Consider the following 23,075-nt stretch of genomic DNA (forward strand, 5'->3'; position numbering starts at 1 on the left):
AAATACCATGGTTTTGATCATATGTGGAATTTAAGAAACAAACAAACAAAAATGAGCAAAGGAAAAAGAGAGAGAGAGAGAGAAACCAATAAATAGACTCTTAACTCTGGAGAACAAACTGATAGTTACCAGAGGAGAAGAGGGTGGGGGGATGAAATAGGTGATGGGAATTAAGGAGCGCACTTATCATGATGAGCACTGACGAATGTATAGAATTGTTGAATCACTATATTGTACACCTGAAATTAATATAATACTGTGTGTTAACTATACTGGATTTTTTTTTTTAAGAGAGGGAGGAATGGTGGAGTGCAGAGGAAGACAGAATCCCAAGGCAGTTCCATACCAAGCACAGAGCCCAACGCAGGGCTCTATCTCACAACCCCAAGATCATGACCCAAGCTAAAATCAAGAATTGGACCCTTAACCAACTGAGCCACCCAGGTGCCCCCCAATATTGGAATTCAAATAAAAAGCAGAAAAAGGGGCGCCTGGGTGGCTCAGTCGTTAAGCGTCTGCCTTCAGCTCAGGTCATGATCCCAGGGTCCTGGGATCGATCCCCACATCGGGCTCCCTGCTCTGTAGAAAGCCTGCTTCTCCCTCTCCCACTCCCCCACCTTGTGTTCCCTTTCTCGCTGTCTCTCTCTCTGTGTCAAATAAATAGAGGGGAAAATAACATATATTCACAATATCTTGTATATGGAGAACAGTTTTCTTTTCTTTTTTAAAATTTTATTTATTATTTGACACAGAGAGACACAGCAAGAGAGGGAAGATAAGCAGAGGGAGTGGGAGAGGGAGAAGCAGGCTTCCCGCCAAGCAGGGAGCCCAATGTGGGGCTCCATCCCAGGACCCCAGTATCATGACTTGATCTGAAGGCAGACATTTAAGAAATGAGATGCCCCTGGAGAACAGTTTTCTAGAAGGATAAACAAGAAACTAAAAACAGACTCACCTATTGGAGGACATGGGAAGTGAGTGGATGGGGAAAGCCTAAGAGGAAGACTTTTTATTGCCTTTTACGTTTAATGTTTGAACAATGTGGATGTCTTATTTATTTACAACTCTGGGTGTAACCTTCAGAGTCATGGCCAACTTTCCTAACCCACCATTAAAACAGCAGATGGATTGTATTTCTTATCAACTGGAAGATACTGCCCCAAGTCAAACTTTCTACTCACCACAGGCACTGATTTATCTATCTATCTATCTATCTATTTAAGAATTTTACTTATTTGAGAGAGAGAGCAAGCATGAGCAGGCGGAGAGGCAGGTAGAGGGAGAAACAGACTCTCTGCTGAGCAGGGGGCCCAACATGGGACTCGAGCCCAGGACCCTGGGACCATGACCCAAACCGAAGGCAGATACTTAACCAACTGAGTCACCCAGGCACCCCCAAAGACACTGATTTCTAAACACCAGTTGGGTTTGGGATGGGCCTGAGGTGACTTAAGAGACAGAACGGAGCTCACTGGCCCCTATTTTGATTTTGCCCCTAATTTTGACCTAAAAAACTTTTTAAAAATTGTATTAAAACATACATAACATAAAATTTGTCATTTCAACCATTTCAAGTGGGTGATTTGGTGGCATTAAGGACATTCACAATGTTGTGCCACCATCACCATCATCCATCTCCAGAACTTAAAAAAAAATTTTTTTTTTTAAGATTTTATTTACTCATTTGACAGAGAGAGAGCGAGAGAGAGAGAGACAGTGAGAGCGGGAATATAAGCAGGAAAAAAAGGGAGAAGCAGGCTTCCTACCAAGCAGGGAGCCCGATGTGGGGCTCATCCTAGGACCCTGGGATCACAGCCTGAGCCCAAGGCAGATACTTAACGACTGAGCCACCCAGGCACCTCATCTCCAGAACTTTTGCACCATCCCAAATGGAAACTCTGTACCCATTAAACAGTAATTCCCCCTTTTTCCCTTTGCCCAGTCCCAGGCACATTCTTTTCTACTTTCTATCTCTATAAATTTGCCTATTCTAGATAACTCGTGTAAGTGGAACCATACAAATTTGTCCTTCTGAGTCTGGCTTATTTAATTTATCCTAACCTTTTCCAGGTTCATCCATGGGGCAGCATGTACCAGAATCTCTTTCTTTCTAATGGCTGAATAACATTCCATTGCATGGATAAATTACATTTTATTTATTCATTCATCTGCTGAGGGATATTTGGGCTGTTTCCACTTTTTAGCTATTGTGAATAACGCTGCTAGGAACGTTGGTGTCCAAGGATCTGTTTGAATTCCTGCTTTCAGTTCTTCTGGGAATAAACATCTGGGAGGGGAATTGCCCTAATTTTGGCTTTTAACCAACTGAGCTGGCCAGGGCAACACTCCTATGATTAAGATTAAGGACTAGATGTTAAGAACGTTGACTGTGAGGGACACCTGGGTGGCTCAGTTGGTTAAACGTCTGCCTTCGGCTCAGGTGGTGATTCCAGAGTTCTGGAATCAAGTCCCACCTTGGGCTCCCTGCTCAGCGGGGAGCGTGCTTCTCCCTTTCCTCCTGGCTTGTGCTCTCTGTTGCTATCTCTGTCTCTCTTAAATTAATTAATCAATGTTCCGGAGGTAGGGAGGGGAATACCTCAAGTGCGAGTTAGAATACAAACAGTTAACAGTGTAAGACAGCCAACATAAATGCATCACAACCAAATGGCCTTCACAGAGGAATATGAGGCCACAGGTTTTAATACCTCCCCTCTGTTGCCATGATGATTTCCACAGATGATCCACAGTTGCGCTGATATCTCATGCGGGTTTTCATCCTCAGACCATAAGGAATCCAAAAGACGCCTGGCACCCCTCCATAGAAAAGACAGATGGGTCTGCAGCTTCTACCTGCTCCTTGTAAATTGGAACCAGGGCCATGCCTCTATCACTGTTTTTTTGGCACTCAGCAAAGATGGCCTGTGGTGACACTAATGTATTACTTGCTAATGAGAACTCTGAAAGAGGCCGCAAGCTTAGTAATTTGCTGATAGCCTCCTGACGGCCTCTGAGAGGGCTTCTGGGCAGGGACACCCCGAAAAGCATTAAACTGTGCCAAGGCACCAGTAAATTCGTGAAATAAGCTCTCTGCCCTGCCCACATCTCTGACATCAGTGTGCACTCACCCTGGATCGTGGGTGAGTGGCTATTTTCGAAACTGCTTCCTCTACTTAAAATATTTCAAACCCACAACACCTGGGTGGCTCAGTCGGTTGAGAGTCTGCCTTCGGCTCAGGTCATGATCTCAGGGTCCTGGGATTGAGCCCTGCATCAGGCTCCCTGCTCGGCGGGGAGCCTGCTTCCCGGTCTCTCTCTGCTGCCTCTGCCTATGTGTGATCTCTCTCTGTCAAATAAATAAATGAAATCTTTTAAAAAATATATTTCAAACCCCTTCTCCAGTGGGTTGAGCGTTGGCGTTTTTGGCTGTGGGCTTGGCCACCAAGAAGTGCCCATGAGGAGGAGCACAGCTGCCCCATATTGAGCCTGGGAGCCATCCTCACATGGCCTGGAAGCCAGGCGGATGCAGAGGAGGCTGACCCTTGCCTCCAAGAAGAAAAGAGAAGGATGGCATTTGCAAAATCAGCCTCCTCTGCCTGGAGGAGGAAGAAACAGAATGGACCAGTGAACTCTTGGTAATGGAAGAGCTCTTTGAGGACCCTGAATTCAACCCACAGCAGACATTTTTCTTCGCCAACTCCTCTTCTCCTGCCAGCATCACCCTGACTTGTCATGGGAAATTAACGTATTCCTGGTTCTCAGCCATGTGGTTTTGGTATAATTAACCCCACCCCCAGTTCCAGGGATCGATTCTGATTAGCTTAAGACAGAGTGTCCCAACCCCTGGATGCAGTGATGCAGTCTAGCCCAAGCCAATTAAATGCAAGGGAATGACTGCCGGTGTTTCTGGCAAAGAAGAGCCCCCTTGTTTGGGGAAAGTCTGCAAATAAGGGAAGACATAGTGCCTGGAGTTGCTGGCAGCCATTGTGCCACCATGAGGGAGAACACGCCTGAGATTAAAACCAATACTAAGGATGATGAGGAACCAACAGAGATGTTGGGTCCTAGACACATTGTTTGAGCCTATATCAAGCCCCACATGAAGTGGGCCCCATCTCTAAATTCTTTGGTTATGTAAGCCAATAAATGACTTATTTTCTAAGCCAATTTGAGTTGTTTCTGTTATTCACAATATAAAGTTGTCCAGCTAATTCAAACCTCCACAACCAATGCTACAATAAATATAGTTCTTCCAGTGAGGGGAAAAATATTGTTAGCTGTTTCTGTGATGTAGGACCAGATGTTCAGCAGAGGATAGGGCAGGAACATGGAAAGAGGGAGTCTTGTATCACCTTGAGGAAGAGAGACCCTGCTGACAACCACTTATTCATGAGGAGAGATGCTATGCCCAGGCAGCAGTATTAGGACCACTCCTGTACAAACTGGAGAAAGCAGACTAAGGCAAGTCTCCCCCTGCTATCCCCACTTCCTCCCTGTAAAATGAGGATGTTAGATGCATTGAGCTCTGAGCCCTATTTGGCTCTAGCAATCTGTGCATCTTTATTTCTGTACAAAAAAACACATGTTTTGGAACTTTGCTGACCGGAGTTCAGATTCTGCTGGCATCAGCTGAGCAACCTCAACCAAGTTACTTAACCTCTCTGAGCCTCAATTTCCTGAGCTATAAAATGTGGATATTGGGCATATGACTGGCTCAGTCAGTAGAGCATGTGAGTCTTGATCTTGGGGTCATGAGTTCAAGTCCCACGCTGGGTAGAGCTTACTTAAAAATAAAATAAATTAGGGGTGCCTGGGTGGCTCAGTGGGTTAAAGCCTCTGCCTTCTGCTCCCGTCATGATCCCAGAGTCCTGGGATCTAGCCCCACATCTGGCTCTGCTTGGCGGGGAGCCTGCTTCCACAACCCTCCCCCCCCACTGCATGCCTGCCTCTCTGCCTACTTGTGATCTCTGTCTGCCACATGAATAAATAAAATCTTTTTTAAAAAATGAGATTTTAAAAAATAAAATGGGGATATTGGGATATCGATCGTTCCTTCTACATAGTGACTTTTGTGAGAACTAAATGAAATCCCAAGTATAAAAGTGCCTGGCATGTGGTATCCACCCTGTAAATGACAGCTCTCCCTACTCCAGCCCACTGCCCTTCTCTGTAAATGTGGGACAAGCGGCCAGCAACTTCCGGCCAGCAGTGCCGGAAGTCCGGCTTTTGTAAATAAAGCTTTATTGGAACACATTGATGCTCTTTCATTGTGTATTATCTATGGCTGCTTTCTAGCTATGTGAGAGTTAAGCAGCTGGGACAAGGACTATAGGGCCAAAAGCCCAAAATCTTTACTTCTGGATCTTTATGGAATAGCTCACTGTCTCTTGATGGGGAACAGAAGGCCTGACCTTGCTGAAGGAATTTCAGTCACCAGGCAGCAGGTAGAGGAAATACGAAGGAGGTATGAAGGAATGTCTTGATGCCTCTGGGTCTCTCCCGCTGCTTCTATGGGCAGGTGAGTTTTCCTGCTGAGGTCGGTGGCCAGTGTCTGAGGAGAAAGCCCCACGGGGGAAAAGTCCCAGTGGTACATTTGAAGATGGGATAGGACTCAAACCTTCTCTGGCATTTTAGGAAAGGGCCCAAAAGGGAGGTTTCTCTTTAGACATCACAGACACACACGTGTACACACGTCTGCACACTCACTGCTTCAAGGAAATTGCCAGAGTGTTTAAGTATATAAAAAAGGTGGCAACAGATGTCAGGTTCTGCTCTGGTGCGAAGAAGAAATGACTTCTTTTGGGGGAACTGTTTTTAGTGGGCATGGTATCTGGAAAGGATTACCAATGCCAGTGGATCTTGGGACGCTTGGGTGGCCCCCGCACTAAGCGTTTGGAACTGAGCTTAATGCCACAAACAGGGTACCTGACCCACCGTGCAGGGCCATTTATCATCTTCTCTGCACATGGAATTGTGGCAGCACATGGCACGCTCCACAAACTTAGCTGTTGCTTTCCCAGGTGGTAAGAGCTCACAGTCAGTCCCTCTGACTGTCCCTAAGACTAAGTGCTATTTGCACCCCTCTGAGCTGCAGGCTGGTCTCCACAGAAGAATCTGGCAACTCAGTGCTTCCTCTAACAGATAACATCAGGCCCAGGGGCCACCGAACATTTCATAGTTTTTTCTTAACAAGATCTTGTTGGGTGAGGTCAGGGGCCTCACCTCTGGGCCCTAACTGAGTAACAAAACACCTCTAGGCATTTTTTCTGTTTGTTTGTTTTTCTCCTTAGCTCTGTGAGAGAAGCCCACCGGGGCGTATCCCATCTTCTTCCCAGAACTCAGGGCTGGAGATCACTCCCCTCACCCCCACCTCCCTGGAGAAGTGGCCTTGATTAATTTGCCCTTTCTCCTTCACCCTCTTCCTGTTTCCCTCTCTGTCTCAAACACAGAAGCTAATGCTTGTGACATTTTTCATGTGTTAACCGTTTGAAGCCTTGTCACTCTCATGAAGTTGGTAATACTGTGATCCTTATTCTGCAGAGGAAGGAACTAAGGCAGACGTCATTAAGTGATTTGTCCGAGGCCATGCAGCTAGGAAGGGGCAAGGGTGGGAGTCAAGGCCAGGCTCCCTGGTTTAAAACCGCTGTGCTTTTCTACTTCCCTAGATTCCACACGCCATATGCGTGCACACACACCGCACATACTCTCAGATCCTCCCTGACCTGGACCCCGCTGCTGGAAGCAGGGTGCTGTCTGGGCTTCTAGGATCTGTGCATTGTCTCTTCTGGACTCCTGACGCCCTCTCGTGCTGGGCTCTGCCCCTGTCCAGGGGTGACCTGATAGCAAGTCTCTGCCCTGTCCAGGGGTGACCTGATAGCAAGTCTCACCCTCAGGATGATCGCACAGCCCCACACTGCCCTAACTGTTATACCCGAGTTTTCGTGTCCAAGAGACCACCAAGGAGCCAACACCGATGCAATCACACAAAGGTTTATTTAACAAGCTTAAGCTTGGGCCCAAGTATACCCAACACAGAGGAGTAGGGACTTGGACCCCGAGCTTAGTTAAGGCAGGGGTATTTATGGATTCCTGTTACTAAAGCAGGGTGGGGCTTCCTGTTACTAAAGCAGGGTGGGGGTCTCTGGAACCAAAGCAGGGTGGGGGTTCTTACAACTAAAGTAAAGTAGGGGAAAGTTCAGCCCTTGGGCATAGGGGTCTGAGATGGCTGCCGGAGCTAAGATGGCTGTTCTTATGCTAAGGTTAAACCTGAGCTGGGATGGCCTTAATTTTTCTCGGCCTCCACACTAACCTCGGTTCCTCTGGATCTGGGCACAGCTGCTCTCATTCTTCAGTAGCCTGTGGTGTTCCCTGGGCATCGGAGCTTGTAGGCTCCTGAGGTGTGAGTCCTCTGTCGGTGACACCACAGAGAGGCTTGCTGGTGCAGATGGGGACCACCCACCACCACTCCTGACCTGGGAGCCCAAAATGGGAGAAAATGGATGGCCCTAAGGAGCAGCATTCTCATGTCTATTTCACATCATTTGCTCTGATTTCCCCATTTTACAGACGAGGCCACTGGGGGGTTGCGGGGACACTGGGTGCTAGCTCCCCAAGATACCAGCTGGCCCACTGCAGCACTGCAAGTCCAGCCCTGGGTCGTCTTTCCCATCTAGATGGTGAAGGACATCATCATTAGGGTGAACTGGCCCCCTAGCACCAAGTGAGGGCAGGCATGGGGTCTGGTTTTCCCCCGGAACATGGTCTTTCTTACGGAAGAGCTGTGGACACGGGGCACAGTGTCAGAATGCTTGTAGGGCAGGGATTCCCCGAGGGTGGTGCTCGCCCCCAGGTGGGTGGTCCATGAGATGATTTCAGGTGGCACTTGCTTGTTTAAGAGTGATGTGCATATGTTACTGGGCACTAGGGAAGTATACAGGAGGCGCCAATTCTATTAATGTGTAACATGCCTGTATATGACTGCTTAAGAGGAGGCTCAGTGACTAAAAATCCAGTGAGTAAATAGTAGCACTGGACATTTGTTGATCTAAGCAAAAGATCATTGGGAAATGCTGTTGTGGGCAATACCAGCAATTTTATAGAGGCTTAAACCAGCCCTGGCCTCTAATGAAAACACCGCCCCCCAGCCTCATTAATTACCAAAGAATTGCAAACTCCCATGAGAATGAGATACGGTTTTTCACCTTTCAGATTGGTAAAGATTATAAAGATGATATGTTCTCACTTTGGCAGCACATATACTAAATTTAGAACACCACAGAGAGGATTGGCATGGTCCCTGGGTACAGATGACATGCAAATTCATGATAACTCTCCTGTGAGGCTGTTGTAGGAGTGATCAGGTTGGTGTTATTGAGAACAGGAGCTCTTTTTTTTTTTTTTTTTTTTTTTTTGAGATGGAAATAGGAGGAGGGTAAGTAGAAATTCTGTCATCCCGTATATGAATTGGAAAAATCACTATAAATTCATTGTGGGGTAACCCAATGGGGTGGAGGCCGGTGGCACAGGCAGTGAAAGGATTCACCCAAGGCAGAATGAAGAAGACAGAAGTTTATTGAATACAAGGGAGCAGCCGGCAGGACAGCAGGACAGCAAGGGAGAGACTGTCTGCCAGGAGGCAGGGCTGAGGGCCTATAATTCAGGAGGGGAGTGAGGAGGTATGGGAATGTGTGGAACTTTCCTTCTTTGGTACCTGTGCCCGGTTGTAAGTCGCCCTTTGGTCAGCTAGGATCTGCAGCTTTTTTTTTTTTTTTTAATATTTTATTTATTTGACAAAGAGGGAGTGAGCGAGAGAGAGCACAGGAGCAGGGACAGAGGGAGAGGAAGAAGTAGATTCCCCTGCTGACCAAGAAGCCCGAAATGGGACTGGATCCTAGGACTCTTGGGATCGTGAGCTGATGGGAAGGCAGACCCTTAACGACTGAATCATCCAGGTGCCCTGGTCTTGCAGCTGTTTTGAGGTGGGTTGCCTCTGCACTCAGGTGGGTCTGTCTGCTCTCAGCCCAGTGGTCCCTGCATGCCCTTCTACCCCATTTGGCTTCCAGGGCTTACGCCTGCTCCCTAAAAGCGGCCTCTACATTCATGATGTAGTTTAAATATAAATATTTCCTAGTTTTTTCCACTGAAAAGATCTATAAATAATGACTAATGCAATAGAAATAAACACCTCGAATACCTTAACTGACATTTCCAAATGCCATTTCCCACTAAAAGGAAAACTGGGCTCTTCAGAGAAATGGCTGATTTTATGTCTGGGACAGGAAATACAACAGACAAGATAAGCCTGAAACATCTTGTCAAATAAGAAAACAATAAAGCTATCAAAGGCCACTGGACTGAGGTCAAAAGCCTAAAAAGCCCCAGCTTGAAGAAGCTCCTGCTGGCAAAGATGGGAGAATCGGAATATCAGTAAAGACAATAGTGACAGTGGAACAAAACACGTGAGCATAGTTAAAGCCCAAAATAAATTATTATATTAAAAGCAATTCAAGACAAAATAAAACTTCATTGTTACCTCTCAAGGACACTAGTAAACCAACTCATCTTATTATTTTTTAAGCTTTTATTTATTATTATTATTTTTTAAAGATTTTATTTATTTGACACAGAGAGAGAGAGATCACAACTAGGCAGAAAGGCAAGCAGAGAGAGAGGGGAAAGCAGGCTTCCTGCTGAGCAGAGAGCCCAAAACGGGGCTCAATCCCAGGACCCTGAGATCCTGACCTTAGCTAAAAGCAGAGGCTTAACCCACTGGGTCACCCAGTGCCCCTAAGCTTTTATTTTTAACTCATCTCTACACCCAACGTGGGGCTTGAACCCACATCCCTGATATTAGAAGTTGCACGGTCCACTGGCTAAGACAGCCAGGCACCCCTAAACCAAGTCATTACTTTAAAAAAATTGGAAATAGGGGCTCCTGGGTGACTCAGTTGGTTAAGCAGCTGCCTTAAGTGGCTCAGGTCATGATCTCAGGGTCCTGGGATGGAATCCAGGTGGATCCATATTGGCTGTGGACTCCCTGCTCAGCGGGGAGCCTGCTTCTCCCTCCCCCTCTACTCCCTCCTGCATGAGCACACGCTCTCTCTTAAATAAATAAAATCCTAAAACATAAAAATAAAAAAATTGAAATAAAGGTAAAAAATTAAGCACCTATCATGTGTTTCCCCTATGAACTGTATCTCTGGATAGCCAAATGGTCAATGAGGGCAAATGTCTCTTTATGGACATTTTCCAGCTACTAAATGAAGAAGGGATGATAGTATAACATCCTTTGCAATCATCAGCAATGGGGGCTAACTTCACAAGAAGAAACCTGACCAGAGATGATGACATTTTTCCACAGAAGACATTCAAATGACCAATAAGCAAGTGAAAGGGTGCTCAGCTTCACTAAGCAGTAGGGAAATGCAAGTCAAAACCACAACAGAGACATCAGATCATACCTGTAGGGTGTCTGTTATCAAAAAGATAAGAGATAATAAGTGTTGGTACGCAGGTGGAGAAAAGGAAACCCCAAGCACTGTTTTAGGAATGCAAACTGGTGCAGCCACTACGGAAAACAGTACAGGTGGGCCTCAAAAAATTAAAAATAGAATTATCATATGATCCAGTAATCCCACTTCTGGGTATATATCCAAAGTAAATGGAATTACCATCTGGAAGAGTTATTTGCCTTCCCATGTTTATTACTAATACACAATATGTTTGAACCTAGAAAACATTATGTTAAGTGAAATAAGTCAGAAAAGTCCAGAAGAAGGCTGGTGACTAGTGGGTTGGCAGGAATATAGGGAGTGACTGGTAATGGGCACAGGACTTAAAGGATTCTGGAAATAAATAATGGTGGTGGTTACACAAGTGAGAAAATACCTAAACACTACTGAACCGTTCAGTTTAAAATGTCAAGATTTGGGGCGCCTGGGTGGCTCAGTGGGTTAAAGCCTCTGCCTTCGGCTCAGGTCATGGTCCCAGGATTCTGGGATTGAGCCCCGCATCAGGGGCTCGGCAGGGAGCCTGCTTCCCTTCCTCTCTCTCTGCCAGCTTGTGATCTCTGTCTGTCAAATAAATAAATAAAACCTTTAAAAAAAAAAGAAATTGAGCAAAAGATATGCAAACCTACACACTGAAAACGTGAAATATTTAACGTATGGGGAGATACACTGAGTTCATGGTCTGGAAGACTTACTGTTACGATGGCAGTTCTCCATAAATGTATCTGCACATTCAATGAAATCCCAAACAAATTCCAAATAGGCTTTTCTGAAAAATCGACAAGCTGATTTTAAGATTTATACCAAAAGTCAAAGGACCGAGAAATAGCCAAGACACATTTTTAAAAGGGCTGTTGGAGGATTTTCACTACCTGATTCAAGACCTATTATAGGGGCACCTGGGTGGCTCAGTTGGTTGAGCAACTGTCTTCAGCTCAGGTCATGATCCCGGACTTCCAGGATCGAGTCCCGCATCGGGCTCCCAGCTCCTTGGGGAGTCTGCTTCTCCCTCTGACCTTCTCCTCTCTCATGCTCTCTCTCACTCATTCTCCTTCAAATAAATAAATAAAATCTTTTAAAAAAAAAAAAGGCCTATTATAAAACTGAGGTAACAAAACAGTGATATTGCTCTGAAAACGGACATAGACATCAACACAACAGAATGGAGTCTAGAAACAGAGCCACACTTACATGGTCAATTGACTTTTTTTTTTTTAAGATTTTATTTATTTATTTGACAGACAGAGATCACAGGTAGGCAGAGAGGCAGGCAGAAAGAGAGGGGGAAGCAGGCTCCCCGCTGAGCAGAGAGCCCGATGTGGGGCTCGATCCCAAGACCCTGGGATCATGACCTGAGCCGAAGGCAGAGGCTTTAACCCACTGAGCCACCCAGGCGCCCCGGTGAATTGACTTTTACAAAGTTGCCAGAGTAATTAGATATGAAAAGAGTCTCCTTACTAAATGGAGCTGCAACAATTGGATATTCACATGGGAAGAAACAGCCTCTGCCCTGACCCTCTATCATACCCCCAAAGTGGATTAGAGGGACGCCTGGGTAGCTCAGTCGGTTAAACATCTGCCTTTGGCTCAGGTCATGATCCCAGGGTCCTGGGATCAAGCCCTGCATCGGGCTCTCTGCTCAGCGGGGAGCCTGCTTCCCCCCGCTCCCCCGCCTGCCTCTTTGCCTACTTGTGATCTCTCTCTGTCAAATAAACAAATAAAATCTTTTTTAAAAAAGTGGATTAGAGACTGCAACACTAGCCCTAACACTATTAAACTTCTAGAAGCAAACATCAGAGAAATCTTTGTGATGTTGGGTTAGACAAAGATTTCTTTAACGGAACACAAAAAGAACAAAAAAATTTATAAACTGTAAATTTTATATACATATCTATAAACTGTAAAAAATTTATAAACTGTATGTCATCAAAATAAAAACATGTTCACTGAAAAAAATGAAAAGGCAAGCCACAGACTAGGAGACAATTATTTGCAAAATACATCCGACAAAAGGCTGGAATAAAGAATATAAAGAAGTGGGGCACCTGGGTGGCTCAGTGGGTTAAGGCCTCTGCCTTCGGCTCAGGTCATGATCCCAGGGTCCTGGGATCGAGCCCCGCATCGGGTTCTCTGCTCGGCAGGGAGCCTGCCTCACCCTCTCTCTGTACCTGCCTCTCTGCCTACTTGTGATTTCTGTCTGTCAAATAAATAAAATCTTTAAAAAAAAATGAATATAAAGAAGTATTAAAACTCAGTTATAAGAAGACAAACATCCTCTATGAAATGAACAAAAGATATGTACAGACACTTCACAAGGAATATATGTGAATGGCCAACCAGCACATGAAAATATGCTACATATCGCTAGTCATCAAAGCAACGTAAGCTAAAATGGCTAAAATGAAAAGACTGACAATACTAAGTGTTGAAGAGGATGTAGAGCAATGGGACCCTCATACCCTGCTGGTGGTAGCAGAAAATGGTACGGCCACTTTTGGAAGCAGAATCTTACCAAGTTAAACATACAGTTGTCATACAACTCAACAATCCCATTCCTCTGTGGGTGGGTTGTTTTTGTTTTTTTTTTTTTCCTGGAGAGAAATGAATACGTATCTCCACACAAAGACAACCCAAACATTCATCAACTGGAAAGTGGATGAAAAAATACGGGTATTCATAGTATGTTGTATAACTCAGCAATAGAAAGGAAGGAATGATCTAAACTTTACCAACTCTCTTAATCTCATCAAACTAGAATCCATTTATCTGCAAGATGCTGATAATACTTCTTCATAGCACTTATCATAGAGGCTGAAATTGATAAAATACATTAAAATGCCTATTCTCAACCCTGGGGGACAGAGGGAAGGGAGGAATGAAATATAAATACACTTAACAAAACAAGATGGAATTGGGAGGGAGACAAACCATAAGTGACTCTTAATCTCACAAAACAAACTGAGGGTTGATGGGGGGGGTTGGAGGGGTGGGATTATGGACATTGGGGAGGGTATGTGCTATGGTGAGTGCTGTGAAGTGTGTAAACCTGGCGATTCACAGACCTGTACCCCTGGGGATAAAAATATATTATATGTTTATAAAAAATAAAATTAAAAAAAAAACACCATTTTTGTACAAAAATAAATAAATAAATAAATAAATACACTTAACATAGATGAGACTCAAACACATTATGCTAAGTTTCAGCACTCAGCATGAACACCACAAACTGCCTTCGGTCATAGAAAATTCCAGAAAAGGCGGGGCGCCTGGGTGGCTCAGTGGGTTAAGCCTCTGCCTTTGGTTCAGGTCATGATCCCAGGATCCTGGGATCAATCCCCGAAACAGGCTCTCCGCTCAGCTTTCCCCTCTCTCTCTGTCTGCCTCTCTGCCTACTTGTGATCTCTCTCTCTGTCAAATTTATAAATAAAATCTTAAAAAAAAAAAATCCAGAAAAGGCAAAACTTTAGTGACAGAAATGACAGAAAACTATGGTCATTTGGAACTGGGAGTCAGGAAAAGGGATTGACTGCAAAAGAGCAAGAGGGAACATTTTAGGGGGTCCTGGCTGGCTGTGAGTGGTGGCTCAGTGGGTTAAAGCCTCTGCCTTTGGCTCAGGTCATGATCTCAGGGTCCTGGGATTGAGCCCCTCTGCTCAGCGGGGAACCTGCTTCCCCCCCCACCCTCTGCCTGCCTCTCTGCCTACTTGTGATCTTTTTTAAAAAAGATTTTATTTATTTATTTGACAGAGAGAGACACACACACACACAGAACACAAACAGGGGGAGTGGGAGAGGGAGAAGCAGGCTTCCTGCCGAGCAGGGAGCCAGACATGGGGCTCGATCCCAGGATCCTGGGATCATGACCTGAGCTGAAGACAAAGGCTTAAAGACTGAGCCACCCAGGTGCCCCAAAAATAAAAATCTTGTGGGAATGCAAGCTGGTGCAGCCACTCTGGAAATCAGCATGGAGTTTCCTCTAAAAGTTGAAAATAGAGCTACCCTACGACCAGCAATCGCACTACTGGGTATTTACCCTAAAGAAACAAATGTAGTGATCCAAAGGGGCACATGCACCCAAATGTTTATAGCGGCAAAGTCCACAATAGCCACACTATGGAAAGAACCTAGATGTCCATCAATAGATGAATGGATAAAGAAGATGTGGTATATATACAAAATGGAATACTATGCAGCCATCAAAAGAAATGAAATCTTGCCATTTGCAATGACGTGGATGGAACTAGAGGGTATTATGCTGAGCAAAATAAGTCAATCAGAGGAAGACAATTATCATATGATCTCCCTGATATGAGGAATTTGAGAGGCAATGCGGGGGGTTTGGTGGGCAGGGAGGGAAAAAATGAAACAAGACAGAATCGGGAGGGAGACAAACCATAAGAGACTCTTAATCTCACAAAACAAACTGAGGGGTGCCTGGGGGTACGGGGGTAGGGAGAGGGTGGTTGGGTTATGGACATTCGGGAGGGTATGTGCTATGGTGAGTGCTGTGAAGTGTGTAAGCCTGATGATTTACAGACCTGGGGCAAATAATACATTATATGTTAATTTAAATAAATAAAAATAAAATAAAAATCTTAAACAAAAAGATCGCATAAGGGAAGGGGGCAGAGGGAGAGGAGAGAGTGTGTTAAGCAGACTCCCTGCTGAAAGCAGAGTCCCATGCCCTGCTCGATCTCACAACCCCAAGATCATGGCTCAAGGGTCCAGGTGGAGTACTAATCATTCATTCATTCATTCATTCATTCATTCATCATTTATCATTTCTCAGGAGATGTGTGGTAGGTTCTGGCTGTTTGGAACCACATTAGGTACTCTGGCAGCTGGAGGAAGAGGAAATGCCAGCTGGCTAGAGCCAGGATATCCTCAAGGAGCCATGGAATTAATTACAGTGTGGTGTGACCAGTGCTGGAACCAAGGGAAATCCCTCTGCAGATCAGCATGTCTCACTAGACCCAGGGAAGGGAAGGCGTTAGAGAGAAAGTCACAGGTGAGCTGGGCTTTGATAGGTGCAAAAGGCTCTCACCAGGCAGAGGAGGAAGCAGCCTGGCAAAAGTAGACCCTGAGACCAAGGAGTAACTGGGGGAATGGGGAAGCATTTGGTGTGGCTATATCACGGGGGCAGGGGGGATGGGGAGGCTGTAGGGGGTCTTAGTGGAGAGAACAGAGAGGGAAAGCAGGGAAGGACACAAGGACCTAGTGCAAATATTTTAGTCAGGAGATTATCCCAGAAAGAGGAAGTGAGAGAGACAGATAAGAAGGGAAAGTCAACGGAGAGTTCATTATGGATTGGTTACCACTATGAACCACTGGGGCTCATTCCTATTGGACCACTAAGTCAGAAATGCCCTCCAAAGACGGGGGCCCGGGGCCTGTATTAAGCAGCTCTCATTTCCACCTTCTCTGGGATGCCCTGGGGATATTAACATCCATCCCCCTTAGAAGCTTCCATCTGGGGGGCACCTGGGTGGCTCAGTGATTTAAAGCCTCTGCCTTCGGCTTAGGTCATGATCTCAGGGTCCTGGGATCAAGCCTTGCATCAGGCTCTCTGCTCAGCAGGGAGCCTGTTTCTCTCTCTGCCTGCCTCTCTGCCTACTTGTGATCTCTGTCTGTCAAATAAATAAGTAAACTCTTAAAAAAAAAAAAAAAAGAAAAAGAAGCTTCCATCCGGGATGCCCTTGAGAGCTTTGAGACTTTGGGAAAAACAAAACAAAACAAAACAAAACAAAAACCGGGCCAGAAAGTGGCAGAATCATAGGGGTGGGGGTGCTTGAAGTGAGAGCACAGCAGCTCATGGGAAGTGTCCATTGCAGCTGCAGCAGAAATCTGAGATGGGTCAAAGGGAGATAGCATGAGACCCAAAAAGTATTTGCTCATAGGGAGACTCAGGTTAAGGGACTGAATGGGTGCAGCAAGTGGAAGAAAATATTCAGGAAATGGGGTTGGAAGAGTAGGTTGGGGTCAGAGGATCCATTGTGAAGAGTCTTATATGCCAGGTTACAAAGTTTAAACTTTATTTGCCAGACCGGAGCACCTAACAGGTGTTCAATAAATATCTATTTTTTAAAGATTTATTTATTTATTTTAGAGTGAGGGCATAGGTGGGGAAGGGGGCAGAGGGAGAGGAGAGAGTGTCTTAAGCAGACTCCCTGCTGAAAGCAGAGTCCCATGCCCGGCTCGATCTCACAACCCCAAGATCATGACTTAAGCCAAAACCAAGAGCTGGATGCTTAATGGACTGCACCACACAGACGCTCCTACAGGGGCTCAGTAGATATATTTATTGAATGAATCAACGCTAATGACAGATGCACCTGGACCAACCCCTTGCAAATCCACTGGGCTTTAGAATCCAGTAGACTAGCTGTGTGGCTTCCAACCTCTTTGATCTTCTATTTCTCTCTCTCTCTCTCTGAAGTAGCAACAATAATACCTTTTTTACAGGGTTGTTGTGAGGAATTAGATGAGATCAAAGATGTATGGCAACTAGAGGTATGGATTCAATAAATGTCAGCCACTCTACCCCTGCCCCCATGATGACCCAAAGCCAAGTAATAAAGCTGAACTATCCACCAGCTAGAGACAATGAAGGTTGCTCCTGGGATCTGTTTACAGAAGATGTATGCTGGCATTTCCAGCTATATTGGTCCTCGTGGAAAAAATTAGTGGTATTAGTAACAACTTCCTTGGACCAAAAGGGAATCATACTGCTGTTTTAATTAAAGGACAGAGTTGAAACTAGCCTCCTAGGAAATTTACAAATTCAGAAATTGATGCTTGTAGTAACTTACAGGGTTTTTTTTTTTTTTCTTTGTGCATTTAAATGTACATATCGAAACATCTTCCAATCAATATGCTGTTGACTGGGACCATCCATTCTTACTGTGCAGCATTTCTCTCCCATTCTGAAATTTTAACAGAAGCCAAGATGTTTGTGGACTCTGTTCGATGGACTACCCCTGCCCTGGCTCTCTGTAGGCATCAGGAGCTCCTCAGTCCTTCCCAGTGGACAAAAGAGATTGTGGCAGCCTCTGGGGCGGTAGGGAGAGAATATGAAGCTAAGGTGGGACAGAAAGCAGCTTGAGGAACTAGGTGAAGGATGGAGAAATCACTCAAACTGGGGACTACTCAACTAATTAATTAATTTTTAGATTTTATTTATTTGACAGAGAGAGAGAGATCACAAGTAGGCAGGGAGGCAGGCAGAGAGAGGAGGAAGCAGGCTCTCCACGGAGCAGAGAGCCCGATGCAGGGCTCGATCCCAGGACCCTGGGATCATGACCTGAGCCGAAGGCAGAGGCTTTAACCCACTGAGCCACCCAGGTGCCCCTCAATTAATTTATTTTAAAACATGCTCATTCCTTCAGTTTGGCACAAGACAAACACTATGATGAGTCATGCCACTAGCACACCATTTTTTTTTTTTTTTAAGAGAAAGAAGGAAGAAAGGATATTGGGAAAATGAGTAAACACAGACTTTGTCAAGGAAGGAAATTCTAGAGTTGAGAAGCCTCTGTGGGAAGCACATCTGCTCCTAGTCTGAAGTGATTCACAACTGGAGAAGCTGAGCAGGAGCCACAAGGTGGAAATTCATTCATCTTCCTGCTCATTCATTCATTCATTCATTCATTTCTTTCATTCAACAATCATCAGTTATCTCTACCACCTTCTGCAAGAAGCAGAAAGAATACAAAAAGTGGAAAAGATACAAACCTGTCTTTGAGGGCTCTACAAGTAGAGGAAACAAAAGATGTCACTAATAGTTATAATAGATTGGAGCAAGGGCAAAGATAAAGATGCGGAAGAGATGCAGTGGTGGCATAAAGGTGGGGGGGGGGTGCGCGACAAAAATGTCTTCTCAGTTGGAATCCCCCCAGGCAGCAGGGAGTTATGCCTGTGTGTAGGGATGGGAGTTCCAAGGAGGAGGAAAGGTCACTCGGAAAGAGGGAGACATCTTTGAGGACAGTGTGGAGTTGTTAAGTCTAAAGCATAGTAAGAAGCTATAGAGGTGGGCCAGGACCATGTGTGGGAGGACCTCCTATGTCCTGCAGCGACTAGGCACCATCCTGTAGGTAATGAGCCAAGGAAGGGTTTTGAGCAAAAGTATGGCACTATCCCATTTGTGGCTAAAAAAATGTCTTCCTGGTATCTTTGCAAGAGCCAACGTTGAGGGGTGGGCTGAAAGGTATTGAGGAGTGGGGGTAGGCTAGCCTGTTCAGACAGTTCAGGTGAGAAGCTAATGGCAGGTGGCTAGAGGAAAAGGGTTGCTGAGCTTAGCTCTAGGCCCCAAAGGGCAGGAAGAATTTCCAGTCTCTTAGAATATCAATTTCCTCATCTTTAAAATGAAGGAAACATGAATCACCAATAAGGCTCCCCCGTGGCAGCAAGCACGAGACAGTTGATCGGGATCCCTCTCTGCGGACACTGTGGCCTCAGCTGAAACCCTGGAAAGAGGAAGAGCAAAGTGCTTTGCAGCCACATGCAGAGGGGAAGCAAAGCAGAAGCCCCCCATGCACTCCACCGCGAGCGCCCAGGCACCTGTCCCCAGCTCCTCTTTTCTCATCCTCCCTAGGGGAACTGTGTGAGGCCACAAAGAGGAGGTGGAATTGGAGGGCCGTCTTAGATGCCCACGTGTCTAAGGCTCCTGCTGCCATGGTTTGATTCGGTCAGGCGGGAGTACGCTCAGCTTTGAAGTCACAGGGGCCTCTAGCAGAGCCACTTGGAGCTGTCACCCTTGCCCATTTCTCCCCCGGAAAAGCTCCAGTGAGAATTGGAGAGAGCGCATGAAAAGAGACTCGCAAAAACCAAAGTTCACTCCCCCGTTCTGGACTGAATAGCTCTGTTATCCTGGTCACGTTAGTTCAAGGCGCTCAATAAATCCTGGGTAGGGATAACCCCGCCGGGCGGCAGACCGCTCCCTCAGACACCTGTCCTCGCCGCCGCGCCACCTCGCCTTTCCCCGCACCTTCTCCCTCCAGGTCCCAGGCGCCGTGCCGGCTCTGGGCAGACGAGGCCGCGGAGAGGCGGGGGGCGGGAGGTTGGCCGGGAGCCCGGGGCGCCCCCGCGCGCTCCCTCACCCGGGCTCCCGCCTCCCCCGGCCGCGCGGCCCCGCGCTCGGATGCAGGGAGCCGCGGCGGACGGCGCGCTGCTGCGGGAGTGGCGCCGCGGAGGCGGCGGGGAAGGTGCGAGCCCCGCCTACCGCGGTCCGCTGGAGTGTCGCGGACGCCGCTCCGGGACGCGCCAGCCTCTGGGGGGGGGGGGGGGGGCGGCCCGGAGCCACCGAGACTCCGCCCCCGCCGCGGCTCCCCGGCAGCCCGGAGCCCGCCCGGCGCCCTGGGCCGGGCGGCGGGAACTGCAGACCGTGGGCTCTGCGCGTCCGGCCCAGGGCGGGCCCAGGGTCCCCAGACGCCCGCCTCCGCCGCGGGTGGCCGCTTACGTCAGGGAGGCGAAACCCAGAAGAAGGGGGGGGGAGGCCCAAGGGCGGAAGGGGAAAAACTTTTATTTTTTCTCCTATTTTCTTCAGGGGCTGAAGTGAAGGGCAGGCGACTGCGCCAGCGCGGGCTTCCGGGAACAGCCCGGAGCGACCCCAGCCCGCTCCGCGCGGCGGAGCCGGGCCCGGGAGGCCCGAAGGGGCGGCCGCCATGTGGGACCCTCAGGACTTCGAGCGCCACTGGCAGGCCGAGTTCCCCGGGGAGAAGGCCCCCGTCATGCGGCTGGACTCGGTGCTGGACATGGAGCGGGAGCTGGAGCGCTGCAAACTCAACCTGAAGCGGCTGCAACAGGTGTTGGCTGAGGAGAAGTTCAAAGTCTCCTACCTGCAGGCGGCCCTGGCCACGGAGAAGCGGGACCTCGGCTGCGGGCGCTCGGAGGGCGGAGACGGCGACCCGCCGGGAGCTTGGGCGGAGGAGCCGGCGCCAGCTGGGCTGGAGCGGACGCCGCCACCGCGCGAGAAGCAGGGCGCCGCGGGCGGCGGCGGAGACCCCGCAGGCCCCTGGCGCGGGGACCCGGAGGCGGCCACGAAGGCCGAGGCTCCTCCCTACGCGTGCCCGGACCTTCCCACCTGGCCCGGGCCGGCGGGGACCGGGGGCGCGGTGCGCAGCCTGACCGCCGCCATCCACCAGCAGCTGGTGCAGCCTCGCCTCCTTTTCAGGTCCCAGGAGGATCACGCGCCCCCCGGCCTCGATGACACAGTCCCCAGCGCCCAGGGAGAGGAGCTGCCCTCCGGGACCCGCGCGGGGCGGGGCTCGGAGGAGGGCGAGCCGGACGCCTCGGTCGCGGAGGATGGGGGCAACAGCAGTGACCACGACTTCGAGATGGTGGATTTGAACGAGAAATTCGTCCTCGGCCACTTGCTCGTGGGCCCCTGCCGGCTCGGAGGCAGCGATGAGGCCGAAAAGCCGGCGCGGGCGGGCAGCCCCCATCGCTGGATGCACCTGATCCCCGGGGGCCGGCGGCAGCAGCGCCGGAGCCGCGACCTGGAGCAGCTGGAGGCGGAGGCCAAGGACGGGCGGAGCTCGCCCCTGGCGGCCGAGGAGCATCCCCGGCGTGGGGCTCGCGAGCACCTCCCCCCGTGGCGGCGCAAGAGGTTCCTGCGGGTGCCGGAACGGGACTCGCCCAGCCACAGCTCTCCCGAGAGGGGCAGTGACTGCAGCCGCAACAGCTCGGACCACGAGGACGGCTTCTCTGCAGGTAGGCGCACCCCTCGCGCATCCCGGGGTCTCCTGGCCCCTTCCCGCACCCCTCCCTGACTCCTCTTGTTGGTCCCGTTTAACCTCGGGCGCTTGAGAAGAAGGGAGATGAAATTCATCTGTTTACCTTGAAACCACTTGTAGAATTGGAAAAAAAAAAAAAAAAGATTATGCAACATGATTTCGCCTTGGGCGAGTTTATGAAAATAAGCAGTATGGCGATGCCAGGGGGTGAGGGAATGGTGTGCCTGGCTAGACCATGGGAGGAATCTTTCATTTCAGGCCTCTGCCCTCATGCTCTGTGGTAATAACATCACCTTTCGCCCCCCTCCAGCTCCTCTTCCACAGGTCGATCAGATTCCTTTGCACCACGGGATAGTACCTTTCTCTACACAAACTACAGTGGCTCCCCATTTCCCCCCAGATTCCTTGATGTGAAAGTTTAAATCTTGCACGTAATTTTCCCGACTTATCTCTTATCTTCCGAGAGCCTGTGTCTTCTGTTCTGGCCAAATGGCAACACCCTCTCACTCAGGAAAGGTCCATAATCCTTGCTGTCCCCTCCCTTTGCTGGCTGTCCCCTTCCTAGAAGGCTGCACCTGATCTCTCAGCTTCCTGGAGCCTGAGTGGGAAGGGGAGGGCATTGAATCATAGTTTTCAAGCTGGCCTGGTGCCCAGAGATCATGTCTAATGCAGTGTCTTAGTTTGACAAAGGAGAAAGCTGAAGTTCAGAAAGATTAAGTGCATGTTGAAGTGAGTTGAAATCCTACGCGGGGCTTCTGTCATTTGTTGTTTCCCTGGACATCTGCCCTCTGTTTTGAGGACAGGACCCGGTCCTAGCCATCTTTGAATCCCCCTGTGGCAGTCAGTATGGTGCCTTGCACATGGTAAGTGCTCACTAAATATTTCTTGAATAAATGGATGACTGCATTGTACTGAATGTCCCCACCACCCAACTCCTCATAGGTCAGGGAGTGGGAGGGAGGCTGAGGAAGAAAGGACAGATAGGGACGTGAGGATGGCCAGTGACTGCTACTTTGCTGCCCCTGGAACCCTCAGGATCTCTTCAGTCATAGGGAAAGCTTAAACTGATGTCTGGTTGGGTCAAATCGTGATCTGGAACTTAAGATGCTTTCCTGCTCAGTGAAGGAGGAAAAAAAAAAAAGAAATCACTGATGCTGGGATTGTTCCAAAATCTCCATTATTAGATCTTATCTGGGTGAGTTTGCATTTGAATGAAAAACTGTCCACTTTGCTAAAAGCACATTTGGAAGGTCCATCAAGTCATCTGTTGTGATCAGTTACACTTATTCATTAGCAGAGATTGGCTGCTTTTCCCATAGGTAATGCTTTTGCTGCCCATGCTAGTAACATTTTTATGTGCCCCTTTAACTTAAGGGAAGAGTCTGAAGATTTCACCCTAGTGCCAAGTTCCAGATACCGAATGGCAGCCACGCAAGTGGCCCAGAGCTGCTTCAGAGCTGGCTCCAATCCCATGTTCCCGGAGACCCACGTCAATCACCCCTTCAGGTATGCCCCATGCACTGCATTTTCCCCAGGAAGTTATTTTTATTTCTGTTTGCTGTCTCTTCTCTCCCTAAGGGCATTCTTTTTTTTTTTTTTAAAGATTTTATTTATTTATTCGACAGACAGAGATCACAAGTAGGCAGAGAGGCAGGCAGAGAGAGAGGAAGGGAAGCAGGCTCCCTGCTGAGCAGAGAGCCCGATGCGGGACTCGATCCCAGGACCCTGAGATCATGACCTGAGCCGAAGGCAGCGGCTTAACCCACTGAGCCACCCAGGCGCCCTCCCTAAGGGCATTCTTGCACAAAGATCATCTTGATGCAGATTAGGAGTTAGCA

The 23,075-nt window shown here is 48.1% G+C and overlaps 1 protein-coding gene and 1 non-coding gene across 4 annotated transcripts in view; both read left to right on the forward strand.

Moving 5' to 3' along the window:
- Positions 1-8,231: 8,231 nt before the first annotated feature.
- On the forward strand, positions 8,232-8,338 carry LOC125088230 (U6 spliceosomal RNA). The gene has a single exon (XR_007123630.1). It is a non-coding gene; the product is annotated as a U6 spliceosomal RNA (small nuclear RNA).
- Positions 8,339-19,872: 11,534 nt separating this feature from the next.
- Positions 19,873-23,075, forward strand: part of ABR (ABR activator of RhoGEF and GTPase) — a 179,336-nt gene continuing 176,133 nt past the window's right edge. The window contains exon 1 of one of the 3 annotated variants that reach the window (XM_047707797.1): positions 19,873-21,214. In XM_047707797.1, coding sequence (XP_047563753.1) covers positions 20,167-21,214 — 1,048 coding nt within the window. In that variant the 5' untranslated portion in view covers positions 19,873-20,166. The remainder of the gene's footprint in view (positions 21,215-23,075) is intronic. The other 2 variants (XM_047707796.1, XM_047707795.1) reach the window with 2 other exon arrangements.

This window comes from Lutra lutra, chromosome 16 (assembly GCF_902655055.1).
Source record: "Lutra lutra chromosome 16, mLutLut1.2, whole genome shotgun sequence".
Classification (NCBI taxonomy): domain Eukaryota; kingdom Metazoa; phylum Chordata; class Mammalia; order Carnivora; family Mustelidae; genus Lutra; species Lutra lutra.